Raw genomic sequence first — 26,930 nt, 5'->3', positions numbered from 1 at the left:
GGCTGTTTAGGGGTACCTTCTACAAGTGAAGTCCACTAACCCACCATTTGGGAACAATGGTTACTTGCTAAAAATTATTTGTATATTTCTTTGCCATATAAAAATTAAATATATAAATTCAAACCATCCATAACAGTGTTAATTTAGATTACTTCATCACATCACCTGTATTTCATAGTAAGAAATATCAATAACCTCAGATATGCAGATGACACACCAGAAAGTGAAGAGGAACTAAAAAGCCTCTTGATGAAAGTGAAAGAGGAGAGTGAAAAAGTTGGCTTAAAGCTCAACATTCAGAAAACGAAGATCATGGCATCTGGTCCCATCACTTCATGGGAAATAGATGGGGAAACAGTGGAAACACTGTCAGACTTTATTTTTGGGGGCTCCAAAATCACTGCAGATGGTAACCGCAGCCATGAAATAAAAGACGCTTACTCCTTGGAAGGAAAGTTATGACCAACCTAGACAGCATATTAAAAAGCAGAGACATTACTTTGCCAACTTAGGCCTGTCTAGTCAAAGCTATGGTTTTTCCAGTAGTCATGTATGGATGTTAGAGCTGGACTGTGAAGAAAGCTGAGCGCCAAAGAATTGATGCTTTTGAACTGTTACTGGAGAAGACTCTTGAGAGTCCCTTGGACTGCAAGGAGATCCAACCAGTCCATTCTAAAGATCAGTCCTGGGTGTTCATTGGAAGGACTGATGTTGAAGCTGAAACTCCAATACTTTGGCCACCTCATGCGAAGAGTTGACTCATTGGAAAAGGCTCTGATGCTGGGAGGGATTGGAGGCAGGAGGAGAAGGGGATGACAGAGGATGAGATGGCTGGATGGCATCACCAACTTGATGGACCTGAGTTTGAGTGAACTCTGTAGTTAGTGGGAGGCCTGGCGTGCTGCAATTCATGGGGTTGCAAAAAGTCGGACACAACTGAGCGACTGAACTGAACTGAATCCATTTTTTAGTATTATATTGATTAGGAACTGTTCCCCTTAACACAGAAATACAATTAAAAAAAAAAAAATACCACCAATGTCCTATTGAGATAAAGCTTGTTAACTTAAGAAAAAATAAGATAAGGTTAGAAAGAAGAAAAGAGCTGACCCTCTCTCCATGCAAAGGCAACTACTGTCAATATATTATTCCATATATTCTTTTATCTTTCAACTGTTTACTCACATAATGATCATACCCTTAAGTACTATTATGTTATCTGCTTTCTCCCCAAATCCCACTGTAACATCTGTTCCTGATTATTATAAATTCTGTGAATGAAATTTTGTAGCCAGGCAATGTCTCAATTAAATAGATGCTTTATAATTTATCCCACAAGCCTCCTCTCATGAATTTATGTTAGTAGACTACAAAAGCATTAAATAAGTAGTTTCCTGAAAAGTAACTTAGAGTGTCATAAAAGTTTACCAAGTTTCTCTGTTTTTTTCTTTAGCTTCTCTTTCATATTTCTCAAGTGTCCTTTTGTCAACCATTCCAGTCAAATACCTGAAAATGTTCAAAGAAAAGAGAAACAAACATTTAATTACTCATGAATTGCTCAGTTGTAAAGTTAGGAAATCTTTAAAGCACTCAAAGGGAATTTGAACTCCATAAAAAAAGCTACTTTAAAGTATAAGTGCCACTGGGGTAGATGCTGAAATCATGGAAAATTTCAGTGGAAAAGACATTTACAGTCTCAGATTACCTCCCCCAAGATAATGGGAAAAAAATAACTTTACAGTGCTAAATTCTGGCAGGGGACACCTTAACCAAGTAATCATGGCTATTATCACCAGTAATAGATAAAACATACTGAATATTGTGATCATCTGCGCTCTCATACGAGCACAACATACCTTCTGAGATATTCTCTTCCAAAATGCATACCCTCAATCTAATTATTAACATCATCAAACCCAAATTGAAGAACATCAGATAAAATAACCAAACAGCACTCTTCAAATTATGAAGGTCATGAAAGACAAGACTGAGGAAATGTCACACGTTGGAGGAGACTAAACAGACATAACAACCAAGAGTAAGGTGGAATTCTAGAACAGAAAAAATGATGCTGGTTGAAAAACTGGTGAAAGTCAAATGAGATCTATAGTTTAGTTAGTTTGTACCAGTGATAACTCGCTAGTTGGGATGATTATACAATGGTTATTTAGTATGTTAACATTAAGGTAGCCTGAATAAAATTGTCTAACAATTCCACTACTGTTTTGGAACCTTTCTATAAGTCTAAAATTATTTCAAAATAAATGTTTTTTTTTAAACAGCAAATGTAAATACTAACATAAAAGAAAGGAATTCTGAGTGCTAGCCAAGCAATTAAGTCTTACTATTTAATATTTAAAACATACTAGTCAAAATGAGATCGTAATTTTAAAATAATTCCTTAGTAATACCTAACTGCTTCCCTTGACTCTATCCAAATCAAATCCTTTTCTAAGCTTCTGTCTCTGGGTGTTCTCAGTAGTCATCTAAATAAAAAAATATACACTCTCCTAAAACACAACATCAAATGGGCCTGCCACTTCTTTCCACAGAGTCTTAGGTAAGAATTCCTGTATAATAGCCTGCTTTAGGATCTGTTGTAGAAATTTTCAGCAGTAACTGGCAAATTTACTGATTAAGATTTCTTAACAAAGCAAGACAATGAAGATATGCCGTCTAGACCCTCTGTTATCCTTTAAGATAACAGCTTAAAGAAATGAGTCTACTTTAGGAGAGATTAAAAAGATATTTTAATTAAAATATTTTTCAATTCTAGAACACATCACTAAACATCAACCATGGCATTTTCATACCTAGATACCTTCTATTTATGATAAAAAAGAAAAAAAAAGCATGTTAGCCATTCTGATTAAATCCACATATATTCAAGGAGTTGATGAATGAGGAAACACCAGTTCCCCCAGATTCATTATTCCCAAGAAAATTATATTTAAAACAAAGTAAAATTTCTTATAATCTAGGGTTCTATATTACTTTTTATTAACAAATCTAAAAGACAGCTTTTAGAAATACATTTAATTAAGGTTTCATGAGAGTCTTACAGTGATAACAAAAGGTATTTAACAAAAAATATACTTACATTATTTGTCCTCCAATGGTTGACTTGCCAGCATCTGAAAGTAACAACATGATCAATAACAGGCAAATCAAAGGTGTAGTCTCAACACAAGGACTATATAGGAACACAACCAAAGGCCCATTTAAAATACCTAATTACAGCTTGCAAAAGCAACTGCAAAGAATAGAATCTGGGTCAGAAGTTCCGGTTAGTTACCTTCTCTCCTTGAATCTAAGACCCCCCCCTGCAGCTCTACAGTAACTTAGGACTACTTTACTGATAATATGAATTACCCAAGGAGAGCCTCAGAAGGAGAACAAAAGTAGCCAAGACCCCTGAACTACATTTAGGTAGTCTGCTTTGCACTTTTAGCCAATATACGTGTTCCTTTACAGATTTCAAAGGAGTTCTTGCTACTAAAAAAAGCAGAATGGTGTATCATCAAATTCAAAAGAAGGCAGAGATAAGAGAAAGGAAAGAAAACAGGGTACATAATTCTGTTATTTTCTTTTCACACAAAAAATTAGACTTTAAAAAAATATATTGACTAACAGATGTCATAACAGGCTGAGCCATCACCAGTGGCCTACAGACCAATTATGTATCACATACAAATATACTTATTTTCTTCCAGCTACCATGCCACCACAACTTCCAAGAATACACTGCTGGCAATGTTCTGCCAGCTAAAAAATCTATTGAGTTAAAAATCAAGACATTTTAGATTAGTTCAGTTTCACTAAATACTTCAAGTAGCTAAATAAGATGTTCTCTGTCTGATGGATTCAGTAACTTTGGTCATTTCTTATCATTGCTACAAGCGCAACTCACCTACGTGCCCAATGAATACGACATTTACGTGTTCCTTCTTAGGAGCGCCTGGCGGCGCAGCCACAGATTTAGGTTTTGGTATTTCCTCTTCCTCCTCCATCATTTCCTGGGCACTTTCCTCTGCGGGCCTTCCATCTCCCAAAGAACCACCATCTGGCTCTGCTTCACTTATTTCTTCTTTGTTCTCCCATGATTCTTCTGGGGACATCTCTGTCTCCCCATTTTCTACTGAAATAAAACATTTTAGTTTAGTATTCTGAAAAAGGTTTATCATCTATCTATACATTAAAACACAGATGCTTTTAAACAACAAACAGAACTTAACATATTCAGTTCCATATCCTAACGTCTAGTAATACACACAGACAAGCTGGCCTCACAGGTGACATCAGAGCTCTGACTCAGATTAGGAGAGACTATTTTAATGGAGCTTCATCTTCATAAGGACGAACAAAATATGAATAGGACATCTAACACTCCCAACAGCCCAATTATTCTGGCATCAAGATGTCCTGACAGAAAAGGGGAAGTTCAAAATCAGAATACAAAAAAGTGCAAAAAGATTTAGATTTCTGTTTTTCCTTTGGAAGTAGTAAAACTTCAGTATCAGTGTTATTGAACACCTTGGGAATATGAAACCCTTAAGGGTAAGAAAGTTACAAAATGGAAGAAAATTTTCACAAATGTAAATTAAGTACACCTATTCAAACTGATTTAGCATTTCCTCCACTTGATTCTTTTATATTTGCCATCACTAAATTTATCATGGCAGTGTTAATGCCCCATTAGCTCTGCTTGCTAAATCCTAATGGCAAAGACTCAGTTGTCAATGTAGTTTTAAATGTAGGCATTATAATAATGATAACACTTAAACATTTGTACCTTAAATCTTGAGACTGAAAGAGTTTCATATTACTGTACTAATATGTCAGAAATTTTCTTACCAATAGGTTCTGAAAGTTCCATGCTAACAGCTGAATTTGAACCTAGACAAGAAATTGAGATATATATTTACAAAACACTATCTAGATTTACACACCACAGACAATTTAATGCTTTCTCAATTAGTTGTTCAAAGAGTCACATCATAGAAAATTACCTTCACACAACAATGACTGTTCCTCTTGAGAAGATTCCACAGGTGCTGTTTAACAGAAATAAGCTCTATTAAAAATTGAGACCTATACATCCATTTTACTTATCTTTTAAGAAACAGGAAAAACAGAAATTCAATAACAAAACAAAAACCTCAATAATTCAGAACAATGACAACTAACCCAGGCTTTCAAATTACACATCTGTTTAACCTAAAAAAAATCTACCAACTACAGCCAATTTTAAAACATTTTCAGTAATTGAAATGTATTCACAAAAGCATGTTTATTCTCTGACTCTACTTCATAAACTTTTCCTTTACAGATACTGTAAAAGTAACCTGCAGCCCAGCCCAGATCAAATTAGATTTTACTCAACAAATACACATTACTACTCTAGATTCTCTAGCCCAAGAAGTAATGATTAGTCTTTGTTAAGATTCTATAATACATGTTATCATCAAGATCCTTAAATAAATTCTATTTGATACCAATAAAATGAAAAGGACATTGTACATAGTCTCTGGAATGCATCTAGGCCCTTACATCATCTCAGAAAAAGTGGTTATAATGATGCTAGTTTTGTCCTGTATTAGAATTCTAAGGTCAAGCAATAACCCAGTTTCCATAACTATCACATTACAAATTTTATGACACCACTGGAGGAGATGTATGTGAAACATACACTAATATCCCAGTCCATACATTTATTTTTAATACTAAATACTTCAATACCTCAGTACTCTTGCTTTAAAGAATCTACAAGAGGCAAAAGACATCAGAGAATCTGAAGTCACGTGAATCCTCCACACCAATAAAGAACAGTGAATTCTTAACCTGCAAGACTCACATTTAAATCAGTGTCCAGTCTGCCTCCTTAGCACAGTAGGCAGCACATCGGTCTCATAAAATCAGTGCCCAGGAAGTATTAACACCCATAAGTCAACAAAAAGCTTGGGGCCCAATCTCCAACAACATGAAGTGCTGAAAAAAAGTTAATTCCTCAGAGTTCCCTGGTGGCCTATTAGGCTTTCACTGCCACAGCCCTGGGTTCAGTCTCTGCTCAGGGAACCGAGACTGCATGGCCAAAAAAAGAAAAGAAGGAAAGAAAGAAATTCCTGTCCCTGAAAGGTCGAGGGCAACCGATTTTTTCTGAGGAAGGAAGTGACATGCCAAGTGTGACTTAGGGAGATCATTCTATGGTAGTACACAAATGAACCAGAGAGGTAAAGATACAAGTCAGAAAGACCAACCACCACTTACAAGAAAGTGTGCCATCAGAGCAAACGAGTGGCACAACCAGAGAAGGAGCTCAGTGCAAAGATAAAGGGAGCAAAGATCCGACAGGGGCAGGGAGGAAGAATGGAAAGTCTGAGATGACCCCACCCTATGTGATTAACAGGGTATTTTGACAGGATCTGGGGGGGAAAGTCCTTTGAACTCAGTCCACAAAGTAAAAGGAACTGTACTTCAGATACAATATAGATTAGTTGTTTTTTTTTTTTTTTTTGGTTTTTCTATTAAGAAAAGCTTATAGGTTAAGATAAGGAAAAATTACTCAATTTTCAGAAGACGTCAAGTTCATATGCCACCCTAGGAATGGAAGAGGCGGCACAGGGTAGTAGCAGGACAGAACTGAGCTGATTCCTGGCTTGAAATCCTGGCTTGTCATTTGTTAGTTTTCAGATACAATTATTTCACTGGAGTCATGAAGATGACATGCCATCTGCCAGACAGGATTAAATGAAAAAATAATTTGTTATCAAATAACTCATGGCACCTAGATATTCAACAAATGAGTCTCTACCTCCTAACGTGGACTGAGTATCAATTCTATCAACTAAAGTACTGAGTGTCTATTATGGTCTAGACAGGGATTAAGAAACACTCCCCAAGTGCTGGAGGTGGGAGGGAGTTGGTGGCAAGTTACCCTAATTCCAGTTAACCTTTCCTGAGCCCTTATGTGCTAACTGCTGTCTCTTCTAATTCCCCTGAAAACCCTATGAAATAGACAACTACCATCTAACATTCAGATGGTATCAGACTCAAGTAGGCTTTTTCAGGTTATATAAGTACCATCCTGCCCTTCCTCAGATGGCCCCTGTTGAAAATCACTCAGAAAAAGTGAACTGAATAAATGATGATATACATATATTCTAAGGCAGGAAAAGACTAAGATAACTGGTACAGTAGACTCTCCTGTCACTTAGTAAGATAACCCAAACTGCAACTGAGCTTTATAAAATGAAATAGTACATACACTTGACCACCTAGTTCTAGAACCAACTGTTAAACTTACAAATACACAACATATGTGTTAGGCTGTAAGGCACTTCTCCTGACAGTGACCTCAGTCATGAGTTCACCCCCATGGGTGGATAATGCAAAATCTGTTCATGGTTTTATTTTTCAAGGTGTCTTACTTTTATTGAATATTTGTCTTAAGTTTATGAAGCTTAGAGACAAAGTACCAAAAGCAATCAAGTGCTTAATATACACCTAATGATATGCATTCAGACCACAGAAGATGTTATAAACTTATTGGTAATGCTGGTGACATTTGCAAACTGATGTTTTTGGAATTAATAAAGCAGAAAAATCACATATGACAAGATGTTCCTTAAATTTAATCTTCTCAATATCGTTGTACCCAGGCTTTACACGTTCATGTACGCCCTTCTTGTTCATTTCACTCTGGTCTTATTCACCATGCACATCACATCCAGATTTTACTGGCTACTAGTAATCCTGGGCTTAGAATTCTACTAGACCCAAAGTCCTTTGTTCATGGTTAGCAAACAGGATTATTAGCGCTTGATTTCTCAAGTCTTGCATAGTTCATACCTATCAGTGAAAGAGAAGAAAACCCTCCCAAGGAATGAAATTATGGTTTCATATATTCCAATGGTATCTCCATGTTCAGACACACATTCTTATTGAGTATTCGAAGGAACAATTCTAATAAAGTAGGAACGTTATCAGAGTGTACAAGTGATTAAAACTGCCACACCTTAAGTTAAAAGGAGAAAGTAATAATTGTGGTGAAATTATTACAATTTTTAAAACATGACTTTACCAAAAGACAGCCAGACAACAATACTGCCTGTGTTTTAACACAGATGATAATCTGGGTCTTAAAACTGCTAGTTAAATATGATCATGGTAAAATAAGCCAGTCACAAAAGGTCCCATGTTATACCATTCCACCTCCATGAAATATTCAGAATAGGTAAATCCAGAGAGCAAAAAGCAGATTGGTGGTTACCAGAAGCTGGAAGGAAAAGGAAATGGGAAGGGGTGGCGAAAATGCTTTGGAACTAGACAGAGGTGACAGTTTTTACAACACTGAGAATGTTTTAAATGCCATGAATTATTCACTCTAAAATGGTTAATTTTATGTTATATAGACTTCTTTTTAATATAAAAAATTTAAAGATACAATCATGGATCAAAGGACTTCAACATGGCAACTCCTATTTTGCCAGCATATAGTAAGGACAGCACAAGTTAGTCAAGACCATACATGTGGCAGGTAATGAAAGCTGTGTTTTAATTTAAGCTACATATTTTAAACATAAATGATGACCAATTCTCAAAAAGTGCTTAATCCATCTATTTCATAAGTCAGCAAGTTAAATTTGTACTGCTTTAGCTATAAAACCAGTCTCTAATCCCCTTTACATACTAAAACAGCTATTTATAATGCCATCTTAACTAAAATATCTTACTCCTGTTAGCTAAATGGTGTGTTCATTAAAGAAAACTAAAAACAACTTCAGTGCTGTCACAGAAGTAACAAGTGTCCCACACTGCACAGATCTCATAAACAGTGTGACGATTCTGAGTTTCTACAATGATAGAAATATCTGTGCTGTGATAATAGCCACTACCACATGTGGCTATTGAGCACTTGAAAGGTGGCTACTGTGACTGAGGAACTGAATTTTAGATTTTAGTTTTAAAATTAAATACCCACATGTGCAGTTCTGGCTCCTCTGAAGGAGTCACTTCAGTTGCCCTATGAACTTGCCTTATCTGGTTTTCCACTTTGCCCTATTCTCCAACCACTCTCCACCTGAAGGGCTAATGAGATGGCTTCTTGACTCCTCTAAGATATGACCCTCTTTCAATTATAGATCCACCCACATACACAGCTTAGTTCTTATTCCTTAGGAGATTATGGACTTCTAGAACGACTGGTTTTCTGAAACATGGAGACTTATTCCTCTATGTTGTCTCCACAGGTAGGCACAGTGTACTGTACAGAATAAATACACACTTAATTTTTATTGAATTAACTTCAGCAGTAGGGTTCAGAACAATTTCATATGTGCCAATTTTCTAAAGGAGTTAAGAGAAACAATATCCAAGAGATGTTAAAAACAGTTTGAGTAAGGAACTAAAATTCCCTGGCACACAGGTGACCACACGGTCTCACAAAAGCTGAGGCATTTTCTCCCAGACAACACTGGAAAATAGTAAAGGCAGACATCAGAAAGAAAAGCCTGCAGAACATGTACAAGAGCCCATGGTTTTGCCTTAACTACCTAACCCTCTAAAAATAAAAAAGGCACAATGTTACAGATAGTGGTGATCACAGCTATTTATTTTACATCATTTCCTAAAATGTTTTAAATAATTTCAAAATGTTACTTTAAATTAAAGCATTGCAGGCTTCACTGGTGGCTCAGTGGTAAAGAATGTGCCTGCTAATGCAGGAGACACAGGTTTGCTCGCTGGTCTTGGGAACTAAGCCCATGCATTCCACAACTACTGAGCCTATTTGCTGCAACTGCTGAAGCTCGTGAGCCACCGAGAAGCCACTGCAATCAGAAGCCTGAACCGCAACTAGGGAGTAGCCTCCACTCACAACTACAGAAAAGCCTGCACAGCAACAAAGACCCAGCACAGCCAAAAACTAAAATAATAAAATTCTAAAAATTAGAGCATTGCCTACTCATGATGTGTACCCAGCCACTGCTGAGAAAGAACATGGAGGCAGTGCCGTGGCGCACACACTCATAAGCCCCGTGGTCTCAAACAGTGTCTCAGCCAACAGACGGTGTAACTTCCAATTGCAAGGAGTTACTATTGGTAGGATAAGCTTGGGAATCAGATCTAGGTTCCAATCCCAACTCCTCCGTTTATTCATGGATGTCACATCCCCTATTTATTTAGCTTCTCTGAAACTTAATTTTCTTATCTGTAAAAATAGGCCATCAGTATCTATACCTCAAGAGGTTGTTGTGAAGGGCATTTTAACCGAGTGGTAACTGCTCAATAAATTTATTATTATAATAAGCATTTCAATGTCCCATAATGATTATAGAAACTTTTAAGGATGAAATGTAAGAAAGGCAAATTCCAGGGCCTCTCTCTCAGAAGATCCATTTGTAGTAATTAGCTCTGGGCATGCTCCTTTTTTTTGCCATTGTTAAACAGCATGGTGTGGTGGAGAGCACTAAATTAGCAACTGGCAAATTTGGATTCTAGACTCAACTGTGTCTTTAAGTCTGTGAGTGACCTTAGGCATTCACTCAGCATCTCTTATTATTACTGCCAGGTCATCTCTGGTCCTAACACTCTAAAGAACCTATTTACTCAGTCACTAAAGCAATAGCAACCTGATACAGCTTTTCTGTAGAATAACTTAAGTTCTACTCTATTTTTCAAACAATGCTAAAGGATAGTCTTTATAATTTATATACTGCCTGCTGCAAAAAGAAGAAGATATTAAATTTCAGATACCACAAAAAAGTACAAAGATAACAGAATACCATCCACGTGAAACCAAACACCACAAAGGAGATGAGCACAGACTGCTTAGTAGTACTATAAGAACTCCTACTGGAGTTCTACAGAAACAGGCAACCCGATGACATTCTAAGGTATGTACTTTTTTAAATAAATTGAGCGATAGCTGATACACAATATTGTATAAGTTTTGGATGTACAACACAGTGATTCAAAATTTTTTTTTAATTTTTTTGTGATTCCAATTTTTAAAGGTTATACTCTAGAATTATTATAAAACACTGGCTGAATTCTCTATGCTGTACAATATATCCTTGTAGGTTATTTTATACACAGTAGTTTGCTAAGGTATGCTTTTTTTATTTCAAGTGAAGAGGAATACAGTTACTTAGAATATGGTCTGGAATTAGGTTTGACCACTCTCAGACAAGGCTAGCTCAAAAAATCCTTGCTAAGTGTTCCTCTCACCTAGGAAGGAGAGTATGATGGGGATTGGTTTAACTTGGAGTAGTAATGTAACACCTAACCTTTCCTTAGAACAAAGTCATTTATGAAAAAACCAACAACACATCTGTAGCCCAGCCACACTTTATTAAAATCTACCGAAAGCAGGAATAAAACTCTTAAGAAGTTTCGGTATGAACCATCAACTGACAGCTAAAAAAGGATTATGAGGACCTCAGAACAACCAAGTAGCCAAAATCTGGCTTCTCTCAAAATTTTAAGAACTGTGAATTCAATGATAAAATTCTAAATAAGGAGCCAGAATCAAAGTAACTCACCCATGTTTAATAAAAAATAAACAAGTCTTTACTTAGAAGTGTGCTCTCCTGGTAACTCACATGGTAAAGCGTTTGCCTGAATACTGGAGACGCGGGTTTGATCCCTGGGTCTGGAAGATCCCCTGGAGAAGGAACTGGCAACCCACTCCAGTATTCTTGCCTGGAAAACCCCATGGATGGAGGAGGCTGGCAGTCGATGGGGTCGAAAAGAGTTGGACATGACTGAGCGACTAACACTTACTTACAAGTAAAGATGACTGGTACTCTAGCAAATTCCTAGGAAACTTGAAGTACAGAAATACAAGAAAGGTGAATTTTATGTTAACTGTACCTCGGATAGTCACAGAGAACACTTAGTAGAAAACAGATCTGTGGTTTTATGATTAGGGTGACACAAGTGAAATTATTTATATAAGGGGACCTGTGAACAGTGCTTCCCAGCTTTGAAAGCCCTCTCTCTGCACTCTGTGTATGGCCCTCTTACCATGAAGCGTCTTCCAATTGAGTAGACTGGGTATCTGATCCCTTTCTGGACTCCTTGAGAATCACTTACCATCTTGGTGGTATCACTTTGAGTGCCTAGCACAGCACCCTGCCTTCTGCAGGCAGGCAATGTCTGTTCATTAACTGCCATACACATACCTGAGCAAAACCAGAGATTCACATCTCGAAAAATTCCATTCCAATACAGCTAACTCACCAGGAAAGATGATCAAATCTTTTTCATTCCTTCCTCTCCAATTAGAAAGACAGCACTATTTTAACACTTTAAGACATTTCCTCCCCAGCAAACAAAACAAGGCTCAAAATGTGTTCTCTACAATATTTCCCAACACGGCATGATGTTTTCATCATCTTTTCATGCAGTACAATTCCAGAAAAAAAGTGAAAAATAAACAAAAGAAAAAAAAAGCAGTGAATAAAACCTGCTCTAAAATTCCCATGGGAATTCCCTAGCAGTGCAGTGGTCAGGACTCCATGCTTCCACGTCAGGGGGAACTAAGATCCAACAAGCGGCAACGTGACCAAATAAATAAAAAATCAAATTTATTCCCAAACAAAGTTTCTAACAGTTGAAACAGCTGCTCAACATGGTGCAGCCCTAGTGGCTGCCCTCACTTGTTCCCTGAACCCCCATATCTGAGCCACTCCACATGTAAAATCATGAAACGAGAGCCACAATGGAATGATCTCTAATAATCAGTATGACGCGGTAGGAAAAGAAATAATACTCCAGGAACAATACTTTCTCTGATCTCTTCAGCCCACTTATTCCATTCACTCTCTCATCTGAAAAGTCCTTTCTATTACAATTGTTACTGCAGAACAATTACAAGGAAAACAAAGGGGCAACCATATCTACCATCTCTTTAAACTTAAGTGTCAGTCAACTGGTATTCTTTAACACAAAAAAGTGTAAGAGCCCTTCAGGACAAAACGACTATTACTTTGAGTCTGTATCTTCTCTACTCTGATGGCCCAGAAGAGGTCAGTCACCTTTGGGAAATTTCAGTAAATAACAGCATCCACCAAGTGACTTAAACCCCTTCTAAGGACTAACTGGCTTCCCTGGTGGATCACCAGTAAAGAATCCACCTGCCAGTGCAGAGGACATGGATTTATTCTTGGATTCCCTGGAGAAAGAAATGGCAACCCACTCCAGTATCCTTGCCTGGGAAATTCCATGGACAGAGGAGCCTGGCAGGCTACAGTCCACAGGGTCGCAAAGAGTTGGACATGACTTAATGACTAAACAACAACAAGGATTTACTGAGGACTGCTGTTTTTATTCCATGTCCATTTCACAATGGCAGTTTTGAGAGGCAATGCGGGAGGGATGATAGAACTCTATACCATTACTTTAGAAGCTCTGGCCAAGTTCTATGGCCTGTTTTGTGTTCCTCCCCAAATTCGTATGTTGAAATCCTAATGCCCTAAGTAATGGTATTAGATGGAGTCTTTGGGTGGCCTTAGACCATGAGGGCACAGCCTTCATGAATGGGATTAGTGCCTTTATAAAAGAGGCCCCCAGAGAACTCCCTTGCCTCTTCAGCCCTGGGAGGACACAGAAAGCAATCAGTCAGGAGTCTGTTATCCAGAAGAGGAAAGAGAGCCCTCACCCAACCAGGCTGGCACCCTGGTTTCAGACTTCCAGGCTCCAGACTGTGGGCAATAAACTTCTGTTGTTTACAAGCTACCAAGTCTACAGTATTTTGTTATAGCAGCCCAAACAGACCAAGACATCAACCAATCCTGATGAACACTGCTGAACTTGTTTCTCATTTAACAATAAAAAAGCCTGAACTTGGTGCAAATTGGAACTGAAAATAAGTACATTCGATTATAGAAAATGTTTGTTCTGGCACACACAGCACTTGTCTACATTTTCATTCATCTAAAGGACTCTAAATGACCATTACTTAGCCATTTTACTTGGATCTGGAGAGAACTGTACTTAAATGAATTACATGTAATTACACTTACATGGGTTCTACTTAATCATTTCTTTGGAAACTTATGTTAAAAATTTTCAGAGATCCAAGGTCAACACTGAATCCCAAGCTGTGACTCAGGATATCCTATAGCTGGATATAAAGATTAACTAGCAGCCTGCCAGTGAAAGTGGATGACTTTTTATGCAAAAGCATCTCCCTTTACCGGTTGCTCCAAGTACAACTGGGGGAAAAGAAAAAAGGAAGAAAGAAAAAGAAAAAACTAGCCTTCTTTCAGGAGAATGACCGATACTCATCCTACACATGTACATTTTAAAAGCTGTTGATTCTAGGGCTTCCCTGGTGGTCCTGTGCTTAAGAATCTGCCTGCCAATGCAGGGGACCTGGGTTCAAACCCTGGTCCAGGAAGACCCCACAAGAGGTGAAGCAAGTAAGTCTTTGCACCACAACTACTGAGTCTGCGGGCCTACAGGCCCTGCTCCGCAACAAGAGGAGGCCGGCGCACAGGAAAGAAGACCCAGTGCAGTCATAAATAACTAAATAAAGTCGTTCGTGATAGAGCTCTGCCTCTAGACTCCTTCAAGAGCTCTCCTGGTATCCAGTTTAAAAACACATCCACCACCAGTTTTAGCTATGACTTAACAACAGAAGAACACTTAACAGAAGCTCTGACTTAACAACATGCTAGCCCTACAGTTGATTTCCTCACAAATAAATACTTGCACACTTTATGGGCTTCCCCTTCACCAATTTCAACCTAAGTGCCATTTCAATGTCTTCCCTGCTTCTTCCAAACATAGTTCTTTGCTCTTATGCTGGTATAATCTATGGGCCTGAATTTATGCTGGAACATGCAATCCAATAGTGCCACATTAACTCTGGACCATCCATTCTTTTCCAAATAGACATCCTACAGAGGATGGATGAGTTGTTTTTTAAATATTAACTGGCATTTTGTAGAAACAGCTAGTAAGAGTCAGTAACACCAAATTAGATTTCTGACTTAAAAAAAAAAAAAGAAAAAACTGACCATAATGTAGGGATCCCTAAGGTAGGGACAACCACTCCCCTACACATTCTACATCTCCAACTTCCGGCAGTGTCACAGAGGAAAGGATTAAGAGTAAAACTTCAAATCAGCAAATAAATATCAGGAAGAGAAAAGACAGTCCTTCATAAGAGGCAATGCCTACTCATTCAGGAATGACCACCCTTCCAGACCACTGCTCTAATGACTGCCATCCCTTGATGACTCGCTGATGGCTACATAGGCTGGAAATGGAGTCCCAGGTCTAGTGACAGTGACACTAGTAACTCCAGATTTACAAGGGAGGGTCAAAAAAGAAAATGGCCAGATAAGAGCAACCTGCATGATAAGGTTTGGGGAACTAGGCACTTTTAGGAGATGGTAAGTGAAGAAGTTTATGTAGACCAAAGTAGTAAGCAAAGCTAAGCTTCTGTTTAAAGGGAAAACATCAAGAGCTTCACACAAGTAAAAGAAATACCAGTCAATAAAATAACTAAATCCAACTGTGTGCCCAAAAGCATTTCCCCAAACTCTCTTTTTGCCTCAAGAGAGAGAACTGCAGGCAAAGTTTCTGAAGAAACTAAACTCCTAGAGCACTTTTACAATGTCTACCTATCCAAGAAATAGGGCAACAAAGAACTTCAGAGAGGAATCAGGTTCACTCATTTGACATTCCTACAAAATAAAATCAGTACCTGAAAGCATGCTATCACTTAAGCAGCCCTAAGTACAGTGAGATTTTTGAAGACTTCACTTGAAGTCACAGAAAGTCACTCGACTAGCCATGGTCAAAACTGCATATGACTCCTAAGAAGTTTTAACAAATGCTCAGGTGTCTGAACAGACTAACTCCTGACACAAAAACACAGAGAATGAGTTACACCAAGCAACCTGAATGAGGCAAACGATTTTTAACGCAATAAAAATTCTAAACGTGTCATCAACTAAGGGGAAGAATCCAAGTCCCACTTAAGAAAAAGGGCACACAGATCAACGTCATTTCCTACACAATTTAATGTTAAGTATAGAACTCTAACTTTGGGACACTCTATTAACTTCACAATCTTACAAAATGCTAAGGATCTATTGACAGCCAACAGTTTCGGCCCGGTGGCAGGGCTGCAATGCATCCTGGGATTCCTTCGGGACTGTTCGGGTCCGTGGACATTTAAAACGTAATTACCCTTTAGATAACAGGCACTGCAGCGGGGGAAGCTCTCTCGCCTAGGCCCAAGGTGAAGGGAAAACGCGAGCTTTCGTCCTCCCCAACTCCTCAGCGCTCTCAACGCCCATCCGGCCGACTCCTGGCTCCATCTGTCCTGGCTTCTAGGCCTCGTGGCACTGACTCGCTCTCCGTCCCATACGGTTCCCACTTCCCAGCAGGGAACTGCGCCCCTGCGGGGGGCGGTGAGAGGCGGACCCCAGGCCTCACCGGTGCGCCCCGCACCCTGTTCCCGCCCCCCCACCCCGCCGCGGTCGCCCCACGCAGGCCGCCTCCCCGGCCCTGGGTCGCCCCACCCAGGACAGCCGGCGCCGCTGTCAGCGCCCCACGTGTCTCCCGGCCCCACGGCCACGCGTCCCTCGCCGGGCGAGGCGCGCCCCCGATCCTACCCCGGGCCCCGTCCAAGTGGGCTCCGGCCCCAAGGCCATCTGCCCCAGCCCTCGCAGCACGGCTTCCTCCCGTCCCGGGGGCTGATCCCGGCCCTTTACCCGAAGGGCCTCCCGCGCCGCTGCCGGCTCCGTGGTTGTTGGCTGCGGCGCCAGCTGGGGATGCCGGCGACTGGGCCGGGCCCCGCAGGAAGGACGGCACGAACTCGGCGGCGTGGACGTTGGGCACGAAGGGCTTGGCGTTGACGTTGAGCTGCCGGCTGAAGGCCGCGCTGAGGTGCTCACGTTGGGCCTCGGCCGCCGCCGCCGCCAAGGGGCCGCCGGCGCCGCCGCACGGGCCTGGCCCGGGAGCTTCCATGTCCGCCTGGTCCCAACAGTCGGGCGCCGAGTCGCTGCTGCTGCTGCTCCCGCCGCCGCCGCCGCCGCCGCCGCCACCGCCACCGCCACCACTGCCGGGATCCATGATCGGGGGGGCCGTGTGTGTGGTGAAGAGAGGGCGGGAAATGGAGGCGGGGGAGACGGGCTGGGGAGGAGCAAGCCGCGCTGACCCAAGAAAGCGGCAAGACAGAAGGGCCGGGGGCTAGCGGCCCAATCCCCGGCGTCGTCGCGGCGGCAGCTCAAGTCCCGACTCCGCACTCGCGACGACGACGGCTGCGGCGGCGGCGACTCAACCCTCCTCGTGTGTGCGCGCTGATCTCCACCCACCCAGCCCCAACCACCTCCGACGGTCTCAGCGCCAACCCCACGCCCGGCGCGGTTTGACCTCTCGCCGCCACCCGTACCTTCGCCTCGGTAGTTCTCGGCCCCGGCCGACCCCGTTTCCGCTTATGAAGCGCGGCAGAAGGCGAAACTACGAGTTCCGGCAGCGCCCGCGCGACCCCGCTGCGGTTTTCCCGGGGGCCGACGGGAGTCGGAGTTCGGGGCCGACAGCAACCGGAAGCGGCGCCGGCTCCCGGCAGGCAGCGCGAGGAGGCGGAGGTCTGGTTGCCGCACGGCTGCCCCACCTGTCACCGAGTGGGGGCGGGGATGGGAGCGAGCCCTGGCGCGACTCGGCTCTGGGCGGCGGACCGCTAGCCTCTCAGGTCGCGGGGGTGGCCAGTTCCGTGCTGTTCTGCACAGAACGCGGGAAAGTGGACAGCAGTTCCAAGGTGGAGAGAAAAGCCTTCAACTCCTGAAAATCGTTCCCTTCTCGTTTCACCAGCCCTCTGCGTTCCCTGCCTCACAGGCATCCTACCTCGTTCTCTTTCATTCCACCTTCCTCCTCCCTGCCCCCAGTCTGAATTTGCCCTACATTTCAAAGGCGACTCAGGGCGTCTTTCATTTTCTGTATTCATTTGGTAGAAGAGACCATAAAACTGTGAGCCATTACCACTTAAACTGCTTTGTGGCTCATAAAGCCCAGCCTGGCAGAGGGGATTATTAACTGGAAACTTACAGTGACTCACTGTCTGTATGACTAGTCATTTAAAGCCTTCACTCAAACTTTTCCATCCCTTCCTCCTCTCGGCCAAGGGCTTTGTAAATTAAATAGAGGATTACCATATTCCATGATGTAACCAGCTAGTCCCACCTAACAGGGTTATTTTTGTGCTTCATTGTACACCTTCCGTTGAAGTGGTTTTCTTTTGAATGGACGAATTTGCTCAGATTTTCCCGAAGTACTTTTATTGACTGCTGCCAATTGCCGTTTGGTAAACATGGAAAAAGGGGGCGGGGGGCGGGGGGCGGGCAAAAGATAAATATATAGATCCAACTGCTTCAAGTAGGAAGGTACCTGTTAAGTTTTCCTGTAATTCTCCCTTGTGGAGCCCAAGACCGAGAAAAACATATTGTTATTTTTCTCCAAGAAGTCTAGACAGAGTGCAACTAACCTGCTCAATAGAAATTATACGGCGTACAAGCGGGAACACAGGATGTTTCTTAAGAACCTTATGTGAAGATCCCAAATCTAGATTTTAATTTTAATTTTAAATGTCTGATTTAAGGATAAAAGAGGACCCAGCCTAATGAGACGAATCAAAAGCAAAGCTGTCAGTTACCTTTGAGAACGAATGCTACTCTAAAGTGGTTTGAAATTGTGTTTAATATGAAATTAGCAAATTTGCTGGTTGCTTTGTTTCTTTAACACGTAACACTTGGGAAACTGAACCCTATAAATGTAAAGAAACCAGAAATCTCAATTACCACAAGGCTGGATTTAAGCTTCTGAACAGGTCTGTGGTTCATGTTCCCTGAAATTTTCTCGACCTAAATCCCGACCCACCCACCCCACCCCCCAATAACAGAGGATTTATTCCTCTCATTAATACAAAGTTCTTGTTACAGCCTGTTAGTATAGTTCTCTGAAGACTCCACTGAATCGTATATGTTCCCCTTTAAACTTGGTGTTAAGTGGATTGTCCTTAGGTTTACAGAGAATATATCAATGATTGATATAAAAAACAGACCTTCTTTTATATATAGGAGGCCACCTTTGCTGTTGAATCAGTCAGGAGAAGAAGAAAATACAATGTATCCAAAATAAAGTGCCTGAAGTGCTCTCACAGTCAAGATTTGCTCTCCCCAACCTGCTCCTAGGAAAATGTCAACACAAGCAGCTGACTCAAATAGTGAACCACCGTGTCCTTCTCCAACCCCGTGTCATCGGATACCACACTTCAAGAGGAATCACCCGGAGGGCACTGGGTGATCACTGATAGGTTAGTTCTTCTCATCTAATTAAATCAGCCGAGTTTCTTTGGTGTATTTTTCCTAGGGACAAGGAAACTACTAAGACTGCAGCTTAGAAAAGTTGATGTCATTATGTCATTGATGTCCCTGAATAGGATAATTATTCAGGAAAGAATCCACTCTGTTGATTTTCAAAAGCCTTAACCTGCCTGGGTAGAGATACTGCTCCAAATAGAAAAGGAAGAAGCTTTCTTTCTTTTTTTTCTTCTCTTTTTAAATTGAGGTATAATTGATTTACAGTGTCTTGGTAATTATCGTTGTGCTAAGACTGAGCAATCTGAGGTTAGAATCTTTTGTTCATCTTCTTTATATTTATAATGCTCAGTATAATGCCTGGCATAGAAAACGTGCTTAATAAATGTTAGATGAATGAATGGGGGAATCAGTAGGGCATCTGGCACAATACTGCCCTTTTCCACTCATTGGGGCTATTGAGACACAGGATTCTCAACTTTAAGAGTTAGTTTTCCAAGGACAACCTGGTAGTCCCTGTGATGCACACACAAAGTTAGTTGACAACAAGAGGAATCACCCTGAGGGCCCTGGAATTGGAATATGGAATATGGAATAGCTCCAAACTAAAAACAACCTAAATGTCCATGAACAAAGACATGGTTAAGTAAGTGATATATGTAGCACGTGCTAAGTCACCTCACTCATGTCAAACTCTTTGCAACCCTATGGACTGTAGCCAGCCCACCAGGCTCTTCTGTCTATGAGATTCTCCAGACAAGAACACTAGGAAATGGAGTTGCCATTTCCTTCTCCAGGGGATCTTCCTGACCTAGGAATTGAACCCAGATCTCCTGTGTCTCCTGCACTGGCAGGCAGGTTCTTTACCATTTGAGATAACATTTAGCTATGAGGCCAACTCAGAAGTACATGTGTAATGAATATGATGTATCACTATTATGGAATAACATGTAGCTATGAGGCCAAAGAATGCTCAAACTACCGTACAATTGCACTCATCTCACATGCTAGTAAAGTAATGCTCAAAATTCTCCAAGTCAGGCTTCAGCAATACGTGAACCGTGAACTTCCAGATGCTCAAGCTTGTTTTAGAAAAGGCAGAGGAACCAGAGATCAAATTGCCAACATCTGCTGGATCATGGAAAAAGCAAGAGAGTTCCAGAAAAACATCTATTTCTGCTTTATTGACTATGCCAAAGCCTTTGACTGTGTGAATCCCAATAAACTATGGAAAATTCTGAAAGGGATGGGAATACCAGACCACCTGACCTGCCTCTTGAGAAACCTATATGCAGGCCAGGAAGCAACAGTTAGAACTGGACATGGAACAACAGACTGGTTTCAAATAGGAAAAGTAGTATGTCAAGGCTGTATATTGTCACCCTGCTTATTTAACTTCTATGCAGAGTACATCATGAGAAACGCTGGACTGAAAGAAACACAAGCTGGAATCAAGATTGCCAGGAGAGATCTCCATAACCTCAGATATGCAGATGACACAACGCTTATGGCAGAAAGTGAAGAGGAGCCAAAAAGCCTCTTGATGAAAGTGAAAGAGGAGAGTGAAAAAGTTGGCTTAAATCTCAACATTCAGAAAACGAAGATCATGGCATCCAGTCCCATCACTTCATGGGAAATAGATGGGGAAACAGTGGAAACAGTGTCAGACTTTATCTTTTTGGGCTCCAAAATCACTGCAGATGGTGACTGCAGCCATGAAATTAAAAGACGCTTACTCCTTGGAAGAAAAGTTATGACCAACCTAGATAGTATATTCAAAAGCAGAGACATTACTTTGCCGACTAAGGTCCATCTAGTCAAGGCTATGGTTTTTCCTGTGGTCACGTGTGGATGTGAGAGTTGGACTGTGAAGAAGACTGAGTGCTGAAGAATTGATGCTTTTGAACTGTGGTGTTGGAGAAGACTCTTGAGAGTCCCTTGGACTGCAAGGAGATCCAACCAGTCCATTCTGAAGGAGATCAGCCCTGGGATTTCTTTGGAAGGAATGATGCTGAAGCTGAAGCTCCAGTATTTTGGGCACCTCATGCGAAGAGTTGACTCATTGGAAAAGACTCTGATGCTGGGAGGGATTGGGGGCAGGAGGAGAAGGGGACAACAGAGGATGAGATGGCTGGATGGCATCACCGACTCAATGGACGTGAGTCTGAGTGAACTCCGAGAGTTGCTGATGGACAGGGAGGCCTGGCGTGCTGCGATTCATGGGGTCGCAAAGAGTTGGACACGACTGAGTGACTGAACTGAACTGATGAGGCCAACTTGGAAATACACGTATAGTATGTGGTAAAGAAGGGGGAAAGCAAGATATCTAATATGTGTATAAATATGTAGTGGATCACTGTACGTAGTATACAGTCTTATTTCTGTAAAGATATCTAGCTTTTTTTTTTAGTATTTATTTTTATTTATTTGGTTGTGCCAGGTCTTAGTTGCAACATTTGGGATCTTTAGTTGTGTCATATGAACTCTAAGCTGCAGCATGTGGGATCCAGTTCCCTGACCAGGGATGGAACCTGGGCCCTCTGCATTGGGAGGCTGGAGTCTTAGCCACTGGATCACCAGGGAAATCCCAAGATACCTAGCTTTATTTCCTTTGTCTTGAATTCTCTTTCCCTAGATCATCACCTCCCTAACTGTCATCACTCATTTCAGAAGCCGTCATTCATTTCAGAGACCTCTACTAGCCACCCTGGCCCTCCACCAACCCACATCACTCTCTACCATCTTTCCTACTTTTATTTTTTCACAGCATTTACCACAATTGAAAATCACATTCATTCCCAAGCTTACTGCCCATCTCCTACAAGAAAATTAATTCCTCCAGCCTGTCTTTTGTTCACTATTGAGTTTCCCATCACCTACAACATTGCTTGGCTTACGTCGGTATAAAGTCCTCAGTAAACCTCCAGGAGAGAAGGAAACATACGTATCTCTCTGGATGCTATAAAGCTTTTTAAAGTTTGGAGAGTTATATATATATAAACAGTTAAGGGAGGCTTCCTTGGTGGCTCAGTGTAAAGAAGTCACCTGTCGTTGCAGGAAACATCGGTTCGATCCCTGATCAAGAAAGATCCCACATATTACAAAACAGCTAAGCCCGTGTGCCCCAGCTACTGAGCCTGTGCTCGAGAGAGCCTGAGAACTGCAACTGCTGAGCCCATATGCCACAATTACGCAGCCTGTGCGCTCCAAAGCCCGTGTTCCACAACAAGAGAAATGACTGCGATGAGAACCTGGGCGCAGCAACTAGAGAGTAGCCCCCAGTCTCTGCTGCTAGAGAAAGTCTAAGTGCAGCAGCAAAGACCCAGGACACCCAAAAATAAATAAAGTGCAATTATATATATAAAAAAAAGACCTCCTCCCTATAAGACTTCCCTTGTTAACTTAAAAAAATAAAATTTGAAAAATAAACAGTTAAGGGAAGGTATATTTGTGGGATGGGATTGGACATGGAGATGAGCAGCTGGGAAAAGAAATTATAATTTTTTACTTGTACCTTTATGTTTAGATTTTCCTACAACAAGCAAATTGCTTTAAAAAAACTTCTTTTAGTAAGATGAAATTCACATAGCATAAAATTGACCATTTAAAATAAGTAAGCAATTCAGCAGTATTTAGTGAGCTTACAGTGTTGTGCAACGACCTCCTCTATCTAGTTCCAAAACATTTGATCATGACATAAGGAAACCCATAACTGTTGTGAGAAAAATCCTCATTCCCACAGGGTCTTGCTCCCCATCTCCTCTCCCCACTGCCCCTGAGACTCACCAATCTCCTTTCTATGTCTAGGATTTGCCTAGTCTGGTCATTTCATATAAATGTATAAATGGAATCATGTATAACCTTTTGTGTCCGACTTCTTTCACTTAGCAAACTATTTTCAAAATTCACCCATATTGTAGTATGTTATTGTTTAGTTGCTCAGTTGTGTCCGACTTTTCGGGACCCTGTAGACTGCAGCATACCAGGCTTGTCTGTCCTTCACTGTCTCCCAGAGTTTGCTCAGATTCATGTCCATTGAGTTGGTGATGCTGCCTAACCATCTCAGTCGGTTACGACTGAGCAACTGAACTGACTGACTGATACATATACATGGGACTGTATAGTCCATGGAATTCTCCAGGCCAGAATACTGGAGTAGGTAGCCTTTTCCATCTCTGGGGGATCTTCCCAACCCAGGGATCAAACCCAGGTCTCCCACATTGCAGGTGGATTCTTTACCAGCTAAGCCACAAGAGAAGCCCAAGAACACTGGAGTGGGTAGCCTATGCCTCTTCCAGCAGATCTTCCCAACCCGGGAATTGAACTGGGGTCTCTTGCATTGCAGGCAGATTCTTTACCAACTGAACTATCAGGGAAGCCCTATGAGATCCATCTATTTAAAGATATATATACATATAAGTCAATGAAAAATACACTGTATGTAATATGCAAAATCTGTCTTTCACTTCATGTATTTATCTTTAACTACTATATAATAACTCCATCTATGTTTATACATCTTTTTTTTAATTTGCCCATTTCCCTAAACTTTTAGGTTATTTCCAATTTTTTGTTATACCAACAATAATTATACAAGTGTCAGGATCCTTTCAGAACCAGTTATAGAAATTTCAACTCAAAGTAAATTTAACTTTAAGAAATGTATTTTCTTACTTAACTATAAACCCTAAGATAGGACTGACTTCTTAGTCCATTGGTTTGGAAGCTTAATGACATCACCAGTGACCTACATCTTTCCATCTGTCTGCTGCCTTGGGTGTCGGCTTCATTCTCCGGCTGGCCCCAAGATGGCTGCAGGGCTCCAGATAAGAGAGAGTTCCAGATGCGCCCAAAGAAGTAAGAGAGAGCATCTCACTCTGCAGCGCTCTTCTAGGAATGAAGAAACTTTTTTCAGAAGTTCTCTATGAGATATCTCCTCCCATGTCACTGGCCAGAATTTGGATCACCTTCCTGTTCTTGAAAAGGAGGTCTCTTTCTTTTTATTGTAAAATAGAGATAACATAAAAAATGTACCACTTCAGCCATTTGAAAGTGTACATTTCAGTGCCATTAAGTACGCTCATGCTGTTGTGCAGTCAACACCACCATCCATCTCCAGAACTGTTTCATCTTTCCAATCTGAGACTCTGTATCCATTAAACAGTAACTCCCCATCCTCCCCTCCCCCAGCCCTTGGCAACCGTCATTCTGCTTTCTGTGTCTATGATTTTGAACACTTTAGATGTCTCATAGGTTTCCCTGGTGGCTCAGAAGGGAAAGAATCTGCCTGTAACGCAGGAGACCCAAGTACTATTCCTGTGTCGGGAAGATCCCCTGGAAAAGGAAATGGCAACCCACTCCAGTATTCTTGTATGGAGAATTCCACGGACAGAGGAGCCTGGGGAGGCTACAGTCCATTGGGTTGCAAAGAGTCAGACATGCCTGAGCACACACACATACACACATGCACACAGATGCCTCATAGAACCCTCTAGTGACAAATACTGTACTTAATTTAGCATAATGTCCTCCAGTTTCATTCATGTTTAGAATATATTAAAATTTGTTTCCGTTTTTCTTTTCAGAATTTCCTCTTTAAGGTAGAATAATATTTCATTGTCTCCATATACTACATTTTGTTTACCCATCAGTTGGTAGGTACTGGGGTTGCTTCCGCCTGTGGGCTATTGTGAATAATGCTGTTTGGGTTATGAGTGTACAAATATCTGCTCAAGTTCCTGCTTTCAGTTCTTTTATGTATATACGTAGAAGTAGAATTGCAGAATCATATGGTAATTTTGTTTTATTTTTTGAAGAACTGCTATGCTTTTTTCCCACAGTGGCTGTGCCATTTTACATTTTCACCAGTAATTCACAAGGGCTCCAGTTTTTCCATATCCTCACCAACACTTGTAGTTTTCTGGTTTTGCTTTGTTATTTTCTTTTTATTTATTAATTTACTGGCTGTGCTGGGTTTTCGTTTCTGCCTGCGGGGCTCTCTCTAGTTGCAGAGAGTGGAGGCCACTCTCTAGTTACAGTGTGCGGGCTTCTCCTTGTGGTGGCTTCTCCTGCTGCAGAATGTGGGCTCTCAGGCACATGGGCTTCAGTAGTTGCAGGTCCAGGCCTCTAGAGCACAGTTGTGGTGCATTGTTTAGCCGTTCGCGAGCATGTTGGATCTTCCTGGATCAGGAATCAAACCCGTGTCTCTTGCACTGACAGGTGGATTCTTTACCACTGAACACCAGGGAAACCCTGGTTTTGTTATTTTAAATAATAATCATCCTCATGAGTGTGAAGTGGTATCTCACTGTGGAAAATGGATCTCTTAAACTAGTGGTTTGCACTGTTGGTTGCATAAGAAAATTACCTGGGGAAACTTTAAACCCAACCTATATCTAGATTCTGATATACTTGGTCTGAGGTAGGACCATGGACACTGATGCTTTTTAAGTACATTCCACGAAAGGCTTCCCTGTGAGGCCAGGCTTGAGAACCACTGGTCTAGTTGTTTTCATTCTTTAAAAAAAATTTATTTTTTGGCGGCACCTGGCGGCATGTGGGATCTTAGTTCTCCAACCAGGAATAGAACTCAGGCCAACTGCAGTGGAACCTCGGAGTCCTAACCACTGGAAGGCCAGGGAATTCTCCTCCTAAAATTATTTTTAAATTGAAGTATAGTGGTGGTGGTGATTTAGTCGCTAAGTCGTGTCCGACTCTTGCAATCCCATGGACTGGAGCCTGTCAGGCTCCTCTGTCCATGGGATTCTCCAGTCAAGAATACTGGAGTGGGTTGCCATTTCCTTCTCCAGGGGATCTTCCCGACCTAGAAATCAAATCTGGGTCTCCTGCATTGCAGGCAGATGATTTACCAACTGAGCTATGAGGGAAGCCCCAAATTGAAGTATAGTTGATTTACAAATATGTGTCAGTTTCAAGTGTGTGAGTGTGTGTGTGTGTGTATCTATATCTACATATATATATATTTTTTCAGATTCTTTTCCCTTTGGGTTATTACGAAATACTGCGTATAGTTAGTTCCCTGTGCAGCAGATCCTTTATTATCTAGTTTATATATAGTAGTGTGTATATGTTAATCCCAAACTCCTAATTTATCCCTGCCCCCACCCCCGCCAGCATTTTGTTTTTGCTAAGTACAGTCAACTCTCACTTATTGATAGAAATTTGGAACCAGATAGCAATAATGAACAGAAAATACATGGCTTGTTTTAATTTCCTCACCCAGCAAACATTTTGTCAAAATTGGCAACAAACACTGTGATAAATTTATTGGTTCTGCACTTTGGCTCGACTTTCTCATTTATGTGTTGTGTTTTTTCTTAACAGCCTATTGAGATTTAATTCACAAGCTGTACAGTTTGCCCATTTAAAGGGTCCTGTTCAGTGGTTTTTAGTCTATTCTCAGTTGTGACACACTGTCACCAAATTTAATGGTATTTCTTTGTTTTTTAAAGTCTAGATCAATGAAAATGCCCCTTGGAATGAAATTACCTAACAGCTGACATCCAACAGAAAAGCAGCAGAGTAAAGGGCTCTCAATGAGTCATAAATACATAAACAAAGATTGTACTGTGCAAGATA

At 41.2% G+C, this 26,930-nt stretch overlaps 1 protein-coding gene across 3 annotated transcripts in view; it reads right to left on the bottom strand.

Moving 5' to 3' along the window:
• The window catches only part of GSPT1 (G1 to S phase transition 1), a 28,709-nt gene extending 11,618 nt beyond the window's left edge, over positions 1-17,091 (bottom strand). The window contains exons 1-6 of one of the 3 annotated variants that reach the window (XM_068969624.1): positions 16,731-17,091; positions 5,010-5,054; positions 4,855-4,896; positions 3,911-4,138; positions 3,101-3,134; positions 1,429-1,506 (exon numbers count right to left, since the gene is read on the bottom strand). In XM_068969624.1, coding sequence (XP_068825725.1) covers positions 1,429-1,506; positions 3,101-3,134; positions 3,911-4,138; positions 4,855-4,896; positions 5,010-5,054; positions 16,731-17,091 — 788 coding nt within the window. Of the gene's footprint in view, positions 1-1,428; positions 1,507-3,100; positions 3,135-3,910; positions 4,139-4,854; positions 4,897-5,009; positions 5,055-16,203; positions 16,301-16,730 lie in introns of those variants that run through there. The other 2 variants (XM_068969625.1, XM_068969626.1) reach the window with 2 other exon arrangements.
• Between the last annotated feature and the right edge of the window lie 9,839 nt (positions 17,092-26,930).

Source organism: Capricornis sumatraensis, chromosome 3, assembly GCF_032405125.1.
Source record: "Capricornis sumatraensis isolate serow.1 chromosome 3, serow.2, whole genome shotgun sequence".
In the NCBI taxonomy this organism is placed as follows: Eukaryota; Metazoa; Chordata; class Mammalia; order Artiodactyla; family Bovidae; genus Capricornis; species Capricornis sumatraensis.
Note: the sequence above shows the minus strand (reverse complement) of the source record. Positions and strands in the feature narration are given on the sequence as shown.